Source organism: Canis lupus, chromosome 1 (assembly GCF_011100685.1).
Source record: "Canis lupus familiaris isolate Mischka breed German Shepherd chromosome 1, alternate assembly UU_Cfam_GSD_1.0, whole genome shotgun sequence".
NCBI classification, from domain to species: domain Eukaryota; kingdom Metazoa; phylum Chordata; class Mammalia; order Carnivora; family Canidae; genus Canis; species Canis lupus.
The window spans coordinates 116,635,672-116,650,049 of NC_049222.1; the positions used below are offsets into that span (position 1 = coordinate 116,635,672).

At 39.1% G+C, this 14,378-nt stretch overlaps 1 protein-coding gene across 1 annotated transcript in view; it reads right to left on the reverse strand.

The window, feature by feature from the left end:
* The window catches only part of ZFP30 (ZFP30 zinc finger protein), a 59,644-nt gene extending 45,919 nt beyond the window's left edge, over window positions 1-13,725 (reverse strand). The window contains exons 1-6 of the mRNA XM_038525560.1: window positions 13,565-13,725; window positions 13,231-13,373; window positions 12,955-13,026; window positions 7,164-7,248; window positions 5,554-5,680; window positions 4,551-4,646 (exon numbers count right to left, since the gene is read on the reverse strand). Coding sequence (XP_038381488.1) covers window positions 4,551-4,646; window positions 5,554-5,680; window positions 7,164-7,172 — 232 coding nt within the window. The 5' untranslated portion in view covers window positions 7,173-7,248; window positions 12,955-13,026; window positions 13,231-13,373; window positions 13,565-13,725. The remainder of the gene's footprint in view (window positions 1-4,550; window positions 4,647-5,553; window positions 5,681-7,163; window positions 7,249-12,954; window positions 13,027-13,230; window positions 13,374-13,564) is intronic.
* Window positions 13,726-14,378: the final 653 nt, after the last annotated feature.

Genomic DNA, 14,378 nt, shown 5'->3' on the forward strand with positions numbered 1-14,378 from the left:
CCACCATACTCACAGGCATTTGCCCTCTCTCTAAAAACAATTTTTTAATTTTATAAAAAGTATATACTAAAAACATTAAAAAATATGAGCAGAGAGATAAATGTATATTATAGAAAATGTCACTATGAAATCTGTGTGTCTTCCTTTCTCCTTCTCCCATTATTTCCCTCCTTCCTCCCACTTTCTCTTTCTCTTTTTTCCTCTCTCTTCCCTTTTCTCTCTGTCTCCATTTCCCTACCCAAGAAAGCAATAAAAAACTGGCAACTTTGTAAGGACCTTTAGGAAAAAAGTCAATTTAAGGTTTACGATAAATAAGATAGAAATGATATATCAAATGACCTATAATTAGCTAAATTATAATGGTAGTAAATAAGTAGGCAGCTATAAAGGTATGACAAAGGTTATAGAAGATGGTAATTTCAAAGGATTTACTTGTAAACTAAAAAGTCATTAAAAAAAAAACAGAAAAAAGGAAAGTCATAGTCAAAATAAAAATAAGGTTGAAACACTTGTAAGAAAAATGAGAAAGTGTTGATAGCATAAACACTCATACAAATTATCACCAGTAATAAAGGTGATGAGCAGACAATGCAAAAAATACAAAAAATTAAGATAAAACGTCCATATTCATACACACACACACACACACACACACACACATCCCACAAAGTAGAACAAGTTATAAAACTCATCCTATAGAGCACCTGTCTGGCTCAGTTCATGGAACATGTGACTCTTAACCTCAGGGTTGTAAGTCTGAGCCCCACATTGGGTACAGAGATTACTTAAAAATAAAATCTTTAAAAAATAAAAAAACTCATCCTATAAAACTTAAAGGTTTTCATTACAAAACAAAGCATTCCTAATGTGGATATAATGAACCTGCAACTGTCATAATGCCCCATCCCTTAAAAGATATGCCAGATTAAGACCTTGGCATGTTGACGGGGCACCTGGGTGGATCAGTCAGTTAAGCATCTGCCTTTGGCTCAGAACATGACCTCAGGTTCCTGAGATCAAGTCCCACATTAGGGCCACCTGCTCTGTGAGGAAACTGCTTCTCCCTCTCCCTCTGCCTCTCTCCCCTGCTTGCGCTTTCTCATTCCCTCTTTCAAATAAATAAAATCTTAAAAAAAAAAAAAAAACTTTGGCATGTTGAACATTCTCACTTAGGAGACTACAGCATGAACCCTGAGCTGTAATCTTATGCTTTCTGTAAACAAAGCATCAGCCATATTTGTTCCCAAACTTGTTTATGCCAGTTTTTATCCCTGCAAGCAACTAAGACAATCATTTCTATAAAAACAAAGTTGAATACTTCAGGTTCCTGCTCTACTTTAAACAAACTGAAACTAGAAATAACAGGCTTCGCATTATTTGTGTGATCTAATCAAGAAACAATCAGCTAGTCCTATAATGAAACAAAAGGCTGAACTAAATATCAAAAGATTAGCCTATAGTAAAAAATGTTGGGATCCCTGGGTGGCGCAGCGGTTTGGCGCCTGCCTTTGGCCCAGGGCGCGATCCTGGAGACCCGGGATCGAGTCCCACATTGGGCTCCCGGTGCATGGAGCCTGCTTCTCCCTCTGCCTGTGTCTCTGCCTCTCTCTCTCTCTCTCTCTGTGTGACTATCATGAATAAATAAATTTTTAAAAAAATGTTAATGTCACAACTTTTTAAATATTTATAAAATATTTAACCATTTAAAATTAATAAACCAAACACTAGTTTGTATTCTACTGAATCAAGAACTTTAGTAAACAATGCTAATGTGAAAACAAAATATTAGACCAATATAAAAGGAGAAACGTTATTTCCATTTGCAGAGTATCAGCTTTAATTAAAAAGACAATGAGGAGCATATTACCTGGTCATAAAACTGATTCGTTTCCTAAGGCAAGATGTCTTTAACCACCTTTTTTCTTTTGTTGATACAAGATGATATGGGATAGATTTATGACAGAGGCAGTTTTAATCACATTAACACCAGAGTTATTGTAGTAAGACATCTGGAAATATTAAAATCCTATGACCACAGAGTTGTACTCCTGAGAATCAATACAGATCAAATACTGAATAATCCATGTTCCAGGAAAACACTAAATAATCCTCACATTCTGCTCATAACCTTACTGTTTATTTCAACAAGAAATCAGAAGCAATTAAAAGAAATATATGTATTCTCCCCTTCATAGTATTCAACCAACCTGTGTCCATATCCTTGTCATATGCATGGGTTTTCTCCATAAATTGGCTCCTACTCCTTCCCATCTACTGAAGGCCATTCCTTACAAAAATTATCCTATATCACTACACCATCAATTTTCCTCTCTTTGAAATCATCCTCTTCAACATATAAATATGTTCTAATAGATCACATCTTAAAAGACATTTCCTGTATCTCATGTGTCTGATTTTATGACAGAATTCCTCCAAAGACTTGGATATACTTATTTTCATCACCCTCTCACCTCTCATTTTCTTTTGATCTCTCAATAACTTTAAAATAAAACTTTACTACAGAGTATCTCTAAAATACACAAAATTAGATAATGAATATCCATGCATCTATGACCCAGCTTCAACAATCACCAACTTGTGCCCAATCAAGGCCTATGTACAACCCAATTTACTCTTCTCACATTATTTAAAGCAAATCCCATATACTACTTTTTTTTTACCTACAGGATTTATCATACCATTATCCAAACTTAAAAAAATGTACAGTAATTCTCTAAGATTATCAAATATCAGTGTTCACATTTCACATTTATGTCTCAAATGTAAGATTTTAAATAATTTAAAAATAGCAAATTGATCCCAAAAAAAGTACATAGAGTACAACTGGTTGATAGGTATTTTACAAGTCTTTTAATTTCTAGGTTTTCCTGCTTTCTTTATATTTCCCTTGTAAGTTATTTGTTGAAGAAACTTGTCTTTTGACCCTATAGCATTGCCCATTTCTTAATTTTGCTAATTCCCAAGGTGCAATAGAACATGTTCCTCTATCTTCTTCTTATAAATTGTAGTTGGCTTTAGAAACCTCATCAGTCTTTGGACCAATTTTATTCAGAGTCACTTCATAGGTGATACTGTATCCTCTCATTAGAAGAATGATGTCTGATTGTTTCTATTTCTGTGATTTTATCAGAACTGTTGTTTAATGCCCAGATCCAATTGTTCATTATGGGTTCCAAAATGATAATATTCTAATTCTGTCATCTTTCATTTATTCACTGAATACTTTTATTAAGAAAACCTCTAGGGGCATCTGAGTGGTTCAGTCGGTTGACTGTCTGCCTTTGGCTCAGGTCATGGTCCCAGGGTCCTGGGATGGAGCCCCCGCATCAGGCTTCCTACCCAGCAGGAAGCCTGCTTTTCCTTCTCCTCCCTGCTTGTGCTATCTTGGTCACTATCTATGTCTCTCATATAAATAAAATCTTTAACCAAAACAAAACAAAACAAAAAAAAAACCATCTCTTTATCTAATATTGGTACAGTTCTTTTATTTTTTTTTTTATTTTTTTTTTTTTAAAGATTTTATTTATTTATTCATAGACACAGAGAGAGAGAGAGGCAGAGACACAGGCAGAGGGAGAAGCAGGCTCCACGCAGGGAGCCCGATGTGGGACTCGATCCCGGGTCTCCAGGATCACACCCCAGGCTGCAGGCAGTGCCAAACCACTGCGCCACCGGGGCTGCCCGGTACAGTTCTTTTAAAAAAAGAATACTTCTCCTTTATATTTCCCAAATAACTTAAATCCCTAGTAGTTTCCAATGGTGAACAATTTGCTATTAGTATCACTAAGAATTTATGGAATTAAGCATATTTTATGTTATAATGTGTGTGTGCAGTTATGTGTATAGATATTCAAATGGTTCCATCTTTGACCAGATGAAACCTCTTACCACTGGTTCCTCTTCTCTGACCACCCTGTTTAAAGTTACCCCATTCATCCATCATAATTCTCCATATTTTTAAAAAATATTTTATTTATTTATGAGAGACACAGAGACACAGGCAGAGGGAGAAGCGGGCTCCATGCAGGGAGCCCAACATGGGACTCCAGGATCACACCCTGGGCTGAAGGTGGCACTAAACCGCTGAGCCACCTGGGCTGCCCAAACTCTCCATATTTTTACTCTACTTACATTTCTTCGGAAGTTAATCACTTCATGGTATTTGGTAATCCATTTGTTTGTGTATTGTATGACTTCTCTACTACAATGTAAACTTCATGAGAAGAGAGCAATGAAGAAATATATATACTGAACATGAACCAGAAATGAATTAGATCCAAGTAAAATAGCTGTCATTATGGAAGAAACTTTTCCTCCACTGAAATGACAGGGAAATTTGAGAGTGAAGAAACAAGTGGTAAGTGGAAGTACAGATAAAATTTCTTTGCTGGCTCTTGCTGAGATCTATGTTTTCTTCCCAGGTTTCAGGTCTTCTCTTCATTAGCAACATCTATGGGGTGTGTTTCCTTCCCAACCAGCAGGCTGTGCCATGCCATAACCACATATCTGCCTAGTTGGCACTTACTCACCTAGGCTCCTTCTTCTCTCATCCCTCACAACCATCCATGGTTCTTTCCCTTGCTCTAGTAGGGTAATCACATCTGGCTTAGAAATGGAGCATCCTGCTTGAAAAAACATAATGGTACATAATAAAGAAAGAATGAGCTTGATCGAGCCTGCAGAACAAAGAAAAGTAACAGGACTGAAAAACATTCATATTAGTGTTACTTCACAATCACAAGGCATAACAAGAACGGAAAAGTAGGAACATTATCTTATTGTAATTTAAACTCATACAGAGTCTGTCTCTTGGGAGGAAGTAATGAATTTTAGGGTTTTTTTGAGGAAGTAATGATTTGAGAACACTGGTTTCAAATCCCACCTCTGCTACCTGGGTCTCTATGGCCTTAGTTCTCTCAGTTGTGAAAAGGAGGTATTATGTCTACCCACTGAACTGTTGTGAGATTTGATTTAATAAATGTAAAGTGCTTGAATGAGTGCTTAGTACATAGTAAACTCTATACTTATTAGGTACTTTTATTAAGTATTTTTGCTATTTTGCTAAAAGGAAAATAATTAAAAGGTAATATGTCTACTGTGGTAAATTGAATGTGTCCACCTGATTTTTAACAAACTGTTGATTCAACTCAGCTACATATACATTGTATAAGCTTTTTAAATAGATACATAGGGGGAGGCAGACACCTCTAGTCTTCCTACTCACATTGCAGGTGAATTAACAGATAATAGACCATCTCTAGCAATAAGAAACTAGATTTCTTTGACAATGGTTTTGCTGTGAGTGTCTGAGGATTTATATCCAGTTGTCATTAAAGGGGAGCAATTATAGAAAAGGCACAGAAAGACATAAGGTCACTGGATTATGGGAGAAGTTAAAGGTGCTATTTAACTGCTTAATAGCTCAAGGTGCCTACTCTCAACTACAAAGCAGATATTCAGCTAGTTTCTAGAAAGACAGTAGTGAAATTCAGTCCTGTGAATTTCCAAATTATATGACACAGATAAGCTTACCCACAGACACCAAGTTGCTATAGTTCTCTAATATCACATCTCTGTACAAATTCCTCTGATATGAGTTCAGACATTCCCATTCTTCTTGAGAAAAGTCTACAGCCACATCTCTGAACATCACCAAATGCTGAAATGACAAACCCATGTATTATTTCTAAAATTATTTATTTCTCTAAAGGGCCAATATTTAAGCTTTGCATGCCACATACGGTCTGTTTCATATCCTTCCCCTTTCCCTTCTTTTTTTAAACAATTCTTCCAAAGCATAAATAACTCAAAGGCTGTATAAAAACAGGCCAAGGGACAAATATGGCTCACAAGCTGTAGTTTGCCAACCACTGCTAAAGAAAATACTTCCTATGTACCACGGTATACCTAATTTTACTTATTTCTAGATATGGTTACATAGTTAATCAGAATTTCCACAATTAACTGAAATAGTGTTCATTAGAACACTGCTTGTAATGGGCCTAAAAAATTTCTCAATAAATGTGCTTCATTCCTACCTCTTTTCCTTCAACGATTAGGAAAAAAAAAAAAAAAATGATGGATTTATTTTCCTCCAAATAAGCCATAAAAATCTCTATTTTTAAAAACTGGAGTTTGGGGGTATCTGGGTGCTTCAGTGGTTGAGCGTCTGCCTTTGGCTCAGGTCGTTATCCCGGGGTCCTGGGATTGAGTCCTGCATTGGGCTCCCCACAGGGCACCTGCTTCTGCATCTGCCTCTCTCTGTATCTCTCATGAATAAATAAATGATTTTATTTAGATATTTCTATATTTTTAAATATATTAAGTTATATTTAGAATTTAGGTTACACAAAATCTCTGAAGCTGCAACGTCCAATATGTTGGCTTAGACACATGTGATTACTGAGTACTTAAATTGTGGCTAGTCCAAACTTAGATGCGCTGTAATTAAAAAATACATACCAGATATAAAAAACTTTAGAAAGAAAACAATGTAAGATACCTCAGTAATTTCCATGTTGATCACACTCTGAAATGCTAACATTTGGGCTACATATATGTGCAAGTGTGTGTATATGGCTATACTGAGGTAAAGAAAACATTAAAATTAACTGCATGTGTTATTTTTTACTTTTTAAAATCTGACTACAAAAAAGTTCCAGATTATGTTAAGTGCCTTGCATATTATTCTGTACTTTTTATGAGACTGACATGCTGCCTACTGCATTTAAGGCACTAATTCTATATTTTAAAAATGCAACTACTAGGAAATTTTAAATTACATAGGTAGCTCACATTATAATCTTTTGTACATTGCTACTCTAGTTAGTGTTCTCTACTACTAAGAATCTCAGATCAAACAATTCCCTCTAGGGCCTTTATTTCTATTTTATCACTGCTCTAAACAAAGACTGAACACGCAGTCAATACACTAAATAATTTGGTCAACAGGCACAGAGACATGGGTGGAGAAGAGACAGGCACGTGGGGGGGCGGGGCGGGGACTGGGCTGCCTGGTTCCATCCCATACTAGAATGGGAGAAGCTGTTGGATGGGGCTCTGTTAGGAAGTTTCAGGATACCTAATGAGAATTATCACATAATCTGAAAAAAATTACAGTACTTCAAACAGAAACAACTTACATGAGCCATGATTTTAGATTAGAAGAACTGGTCAGTTTTCCTCAAAGTTCATTTACTGAAGAAGCAGAATCCATAGAAGCTAGAACTGCAAGAGGAAGGTGAAGCCATAAGAACAAAATTGCCTCGGAGCTCCCAAATTTTACTTTTAATTTTTAATTTTTTAATTTTTAATTTTTTGGAGCTCCCAAATTTTAAAACGTTACACTAACTCTCCCTTCCTACACTCCTCCCCACTCCAACACATAGACAAGTTATGAGGGGTAGAAAGTAGTTTAGAAAAATGTAAGTCCTCCTCAAAAGCACAGGAAAATCCATTGCACAAGGACAGACAGAGACTTGCATGGAAGCTCATGTCTAGGCACTTTAGCAGGTGGGTTTCCAGTTAATCCCCTACCCTACGGTGGTTGATATGGACCCGAGCATGGGCTGTCCAGGTCTGTCCGGAGCAGCTCCATCCCCCTCCATTCCCATCTTCCCATCCGAGAAGTGGTTGTTACATCATCTGACCCAGAACTTCTAAGACTCAGGAATGTGGCTGGCCTCCCTAAACCTGAAAATAAAAAATACTATGGACAAGAATTTCCCAAACTTTGCTAGACACTCAAATTGCCTGCAGATCTGTAAAATATACTGATGCCTGGCTCCTATCCCCCAAACATTTTTATTTAATCAGTACGGAGTGTGACCTGGAAATAAGGATTTTTAAATTCCCTTCAGATTTTATAAAATCACAACAGGCAACAAAGTTTGGTGATCAAGCTTTGTGTGCATCAGAATCACCTGGAGGGCTTATTAAAACACAGTTTGCAGAGCCTCACTCCTAGAGTTTGGCATTCAGTAGAGGTTTGGGGTTGGGCTTGAGAATTTGCAGTTCCCAAGTGATACTTGGTGTTGCTGGTCCTAATGTCACAATGTCACAATTTGAGAACTACTTGCATAGAACATGCTAGCAGTCTTTATTATGACAAAACTATACTTGAACACTGGGATCCCAACCTGGAGGAAGGGTGAACTCAGAGCTCATCAATCATCGTTTGCCTGTTCAGAATCATCAATACTACCTGCACAATTTCATTTATCAACCCATCTCTCTTGGTACCCAGGCTGGGGAAAAGTGAATTTGTGAAACCTAAGCATGGTTAATTCTCTGGAAAGTAGAAATAACTCACTAGTTAAAACTCACTAGTAACTAAGGAAATGCATATTAAAGGAATTGGATTGGCAGATTTGAAAAATTAAGGATACTTCTCATTACTAAGGTTATAGGGAAATGGACACTCATGGTATGATATAGAAAGAATGAAACAATGTGTGAAAAGTGTTTATGATGGGGAAAAAAAGCTAGAAAGAACCTAAATATCCTTTAGCAGGTTAAATCATTGGCCTTCACACAAAGGCACTAAAAACCAACTAAAAATAGGGGTGCCTGGCTGGCGCAGTGGGTGGCATGTGACTCTTAATCTCCAGGTCATGAGTTCAAGCCCTGTGTTGAGTGAGAAGATTACTAAAAAAAAATAAATAAACTTGAAAAAATAATTTTTTAGAATAAAAAACCACTAAAAATGGAAGGTAAAATTCTTACTTAATGTCATGGAAATTGCTAGGAGAAGGTAGGTAAGGAAATAGTTTTGTACTGTGATTGTATATTTGACAGGAAAACCACACACATAAACATACGTGTATATGCAGTCTGTGAATGGAGGTAGAATAAAATTTTGCGTTGCCTCTACTTGATGATATCCCAGGTGATCTTTATTTTGTTCTCTAAAAGTCTGTATCACTTATACCTGGACAAATTTAAAACAGCTCTACAAGGAGTATTATATCACAAAAAAAAACTCCAAAATTCCATCCTTACTATCCTTTCTCCTAGCTTCCAAATCTAGAGGCCTATCTTTCTTAGCTATTTCTTTTGATATTTAAACTCCATACATTTAACATGCTGATATTACTACTTCTGAATTTTTAGTGTTAGTCACTCTTTACTGAGATTAAAATAACTTTGGTTTTTGTAATCTTAGTTTTCTAGGAAATTATCATTAATTTATTTCTCAAACTCTCACCCAAATGAAGGATCAGGAAAATGAAACTTTTGGCATAAAAGAGCAGAGAGGTCTATTTTATACTGTAAAAATCCTTCAGAAATTCAGCCAAACACTTCAGAGTGTCACCTGTAACCCACCTGGTAAAAGTCAATGTCATATTCCTAAGTGTTCCTCTCTCTGAAATCCTACATGACCATAAAGTGAAAAGTTGGGTAATAGCACACAGAAAGCCTGTCAAAGAAATTGCTCACATAATTTGAACATTACTACCCAACAGCACACTTCTTAAATGATTTATAAAACATCCATAAAATGGAATCCTAAAGTTATCATTAAACACTAGTTCCGGGCAGCCCCGGTGGTGCAGTGGTTTGGCGCTGCCTGCAGCCCAGGATGTGGTCCTGGAGACCTGGGATTGAGTCCCGCATGAGGCTCCCTGCATGGAGCCTGCTTCTCCCTCTGCCTGTATCGCTGCCTCTCTCTCTCTCTCTCTCTCTCTCTCTCTATGAATAAATAAATAAAATCTTAAAAAAAAAATTCTAAACACTAGTTCCAGAAAACAGTTAAGGAATAGAAAGAAAAAAAAAAAAGGATAGAAAGTATTCAAGATACACTGAAAGAAAAAAAATCAGTTTACAAAACAATATATAATATGATTAGTTATTTTATTTTATTTTTTATTAGTTACTTTAAATCATTAATGTGAAACAGACATCCAAAAAATGGGGGGAAATATCCACATTTCAATTCTGACATTTAAAATTAATTTAATTTATTATTATTATTATATTTTAGTATTTTATTTATTCATTCATGAGAGACACAGAGAGAGAGACATAGGCAGAGGGAGAAGCAAGGGTCCATGCAGGGAGCCTGATGAGGGACTCAATCCGAGACTCCAGGATCACCCCCTGAGCTGGAAGGCAGACGCTCAACCTCTGAGCCACCCAGGTGTCCCTAAAATTAATTTTAAATTATAATTAAGTCTCTCAATTTAAATGACATTTCTATCTTAAGAATTATAATTATTTGGAAGATTTCTCAAACAAGTAGGGAACTAACTGTTGGGATTTTTTACCTTTCTCCATACATCCATGATTATAAAATCCATGAGGGCACTGAACATCTCTTTTAGAGTAATAACTACTTTGGGACACCAGGGTGGCTCATCAGTTGAGCATCTGCCTTTGGCTGGGGTCGTGAACCTGCGGTTGCAGGATTCAGTCCCGCATTGGACTCCCTGCATGGAGCCGGCTTCTCTCTCTGCCTCTGTCTGCCTCTCTCTCTGTGTGTCTCTCATAAATAAATAAGTAAAATCTTAAAAAAAAAAAAAAAAAAAGTAGTAACTACTTTAAAGTCTTGATTTTTTTTAATTTTTAATTAACGTTATCCCATTATTCAGAAATAAAACCATAAGCAAAAATGCATATGCTTGTAGAAATATTTTGAGAAAATATGCTATAAATATCAATAGTGATTATTTTGGATATTGAGACTATGGATAATTTTAATTTCTTCATTTTAGGTCCCTTAGTTACTTATTATTTCGTAAGCCTGCATTAACTCTATTATAAATACTGTTTTAAAAAGCCATTCCCATTAAAAAGAATTTTTTAAGAAGTTGGGAAAATGGGGTACCTTGCAGTCATTAAGAAAATTGTGATTAAATAGGCCTATGTAAGTGGTATCAACAAGGAAATCAATGTGACTGAAAAAATAATTCCTACCAATTCCTGAATATTGTGTCTCATCAACATCTGAGATCCTTCTGTGAAGGATCACCATGCTTTTCTGAAGCAATTAAGAGATAGAAAAAGAAATGCTTATTTCACAGCAGCTGCTCAATAACTTGAGCTTAACCCTCCTGGACTCCAATGAATACACCAGTAATTAAGTCCTTGCAATGTATCTTATAAATCGTGTTCAATATGTATATGTAACTTTACAATTTCTTAAAGATTTTTATTTATAATAACACTTCGCAATATTACATTATATATGTATCTATTTTTCTGATGATTAAATTCCTAATAAACGGAATTTTTAGTATCTCAACATTCCATCACATGGAGTGTGAGTTACTTAACCATTTCCATATTGCTGAATACTACTTTTATAAAAGATTATCCCTAAAGTCATTCCCAGTTATCCCAGACTTTTATTCCACACCAGTAAGAATCAATCTTGTTGGGTCTTATACAACTCTGATAGTATCATGAAATGATAGACTTCCTCCCCACCAAACTACCTGCTGACAAATATATAGAACAATCTTATACAAAATCTTAGATTTGTGTTGTCCTAGAAACCCATAAACAGAGTCCAAAAACTTCATGTTAGAATCCCTCTTTGGGGAGGGGGGGGGGTGCTTAGGTGGCTCAGTGGGTTAAATATCTGATTTCGGTTCAGGTCATGGTCTTGGGATCTTAGGATAGAGTTCCTCCACAACCCTCCCAACCCAGGGCTCCAGACACTCAGAAGGGAGTCTGCTTCTCTCTATGCCCCCCCATTCATTCTCGCTCCTGGGATAGGAAACGACTAAGAATCATCATTTACAACTGATAGCTAATATTAGTTAAGCACTCCTCTAATGTGCCAGGTACTCCTCTAAGAGCTTACAAATATTAATTCAGGTAATTTTAAAAACCACCCCATGAGTTATATACTATTGTAATTCTGAATTTAGAGATGAAGTAATTGGGACCAGAAATACTGTTCAAATGCACTCAGATTTAAGTGGCAGGCAAGATTCAAATTCCTTTCATCTAGGTTCAAAATTCTTTAAACACCTTATACACTTCAGTCTACCAAAAAACATACCCCAAACAAACTAGTGTTACAAACTTTCAGTCGTAAGATGAGTAAGTTCTGAAGACCTAATGTGCAGCAAGGTTTCTGTATTATATACTTGAAATTTGCCAAGAGAGTAGATCTTAAGTTTTCTCACCACACACAGAAATAATTATGAAGTGACGGATGGTAATTACTCTGATTGTGCTAATCATTCCATTCCACAATGTATATATAACCGAAAAACATCATGTTGTACACCTGAAATATATACCATTTTGTATTTGTCAAAAATAAACAAAACAAACTCATGCTACCGGGATCCCTGGGTGGCACAGCGGTTTGGCGCCTGCCTTTGGCCCAGGGCGCGATCCTGGAGACCCGGGATCGAATCCCACGTCGGGCTCCCGACATGGAGCCTGCTTCTCCCTCTGCCTGTGTCTCTGCCTCTCTCTCTCTCTCTGTGTGACTATCATAAATAAATAAAAGTTAAAAACAAACAAACAAACAAACATGCTACCAAACCGCTAACCACATCTGGCTGGTACCAAAAATTACCAATCACAGAGTCCCCTGGAAAAAAATCCCCACCCCTACTCTGGAATCACTGAAGATATCTAAACAAACCCTTAAACTACTCCTAAACAAACCACAGTCGAAAACAAAGCATGAACGTTGACTTCCAAATAGGGTTATCTCCATCATCAGAAAACTGCTCAAAAAGCAATTAAATATATACCATACGGTTAAGTAACTGCAAAATTGCATTAAATGGACACTAGAGAGTTTTACCTATTAATTAGGTCCCCTGCCATTAACTAGGTAGGGAAATCTTAAGATTTCCCTTGAATGAATAGATTCATTGAATCTATTGAATAGATCATTCTTAGGCAGCACATTCCAAGGGAAGAAAATCAAATGCATTTCACGGAAACAAAGAAGCAACACACACTCACACAGAACCTGGCTCTGCGAGGCGCAGCAGCGATTCGCTTCGCTTCAAAGGCCTTCTCTGGAGACTGGCAGGGCTGGGGAAGCAAATAGTGTTCATTACACCCTCAGGCTTTTCTTGATCGGTTAGAACCCACCACCCTCCACGCTTCCCTGACCCTCGCTAGCCATCACAGGTGTGCACAAATGGAAACGAAGGCAAACCGGGACAGGTCTGCAGTCCCCCGGGTCCGGGTTCGCAGCTCTGGGGACCCCGTAGTTCGGACACCGTTACTGCTCACCCCGCGGGACGGCCCACGGCGTCTTCTTGCGTCTAGCGGGTCCTCAGGCCCTCAGAGACCAGCCATGCGTGAATCTAGCTCCAGCGTTTTGCAAGGGACCTTTATTCTGGGGCTCCGCCTCCGACTGCCCTCTACGGGCTGACCTAGGTGGTTAAGGAGAAGACCAAGGTGCGTAGGACCGCAGGGTCTCGCGTTGCCGAATAGGCCGCGCCCACAAGCCGGGCCCCGCGCTGTTAGAGCCCACGAGTTTAAACCCACCCGGTTCGGGTCTCGAGCTGCCAGCCCTCACCCGGGAGGAATCGCGAAGTAGCCCGAGGTCCCAGGCTCCACCCACCCCCGGTCCGGACCGCAGAATCCAGCCCTCCCGCACTCGTTTCCTTCCGAAAAGCAGCGGCCACAAGCAGCGACCCGCACACTCGGGCCACGACGGGCTGTGAGGACCGCCCAGCCCTCAAGGCTGCGGGCTTCCAGAGGGCCTGCCGCGGCCCGAGTGCGCAGGCGCAAAGGGGGCGGGAGCGAGTGTCTCGGTTCCTCAGGAAGGGGGGGTGGGGGAGAACCGAGCAGGGTCCTCGGCTGGCTGACCGCTGGAGAAGCCGAGTTCCGGCAGGGCCAGGGTTCCTCAGGCCTGTAAGCGTGTCTGTGAGTGGTCGGTGCTACCGAGGATAATCCGAGCCTGCTCCCTTGTTGGAACCGTAGTCCAAAATCACAAAAGCCGGGTATTCTGGCTTCCCTCTTTTGGTTCTTGGCCCCGCCCCTTTCCTCCCTCCTTCGCCCCCTTCCTCCTCCTACCCCAGCACCCTGCCCCCTACCCCCTCCTCGCCCTCGGTTCGAGCCGCGAACACTGCACTCAAGCGCCAGGCGTTTAAGCTCCCTGGAGTTGCCGTTTCTGTCCCGAGTGCGCAGGCGCGGGTGGGGGCGGGAGGAAGCGGGGGGAAGCCTGGGGTCCGCTGAGGTGAGGGAAGCTTTGGAGCCGCAACCGCTGGAGACTGGGGTAGGGGAAAGGGTAAGGGGCGCCGTGAGAGAGATTGGAGCTTGCAGCCTGTCTGGAACTTTATTCAGGCTTGAAGTGATGACCCTGACTGATACCCAGTCCCCCTGGTCGTGGTTCACGTGGCGTTTTCTGAGGGGCTTGGCGTGGTGCCCCAAGC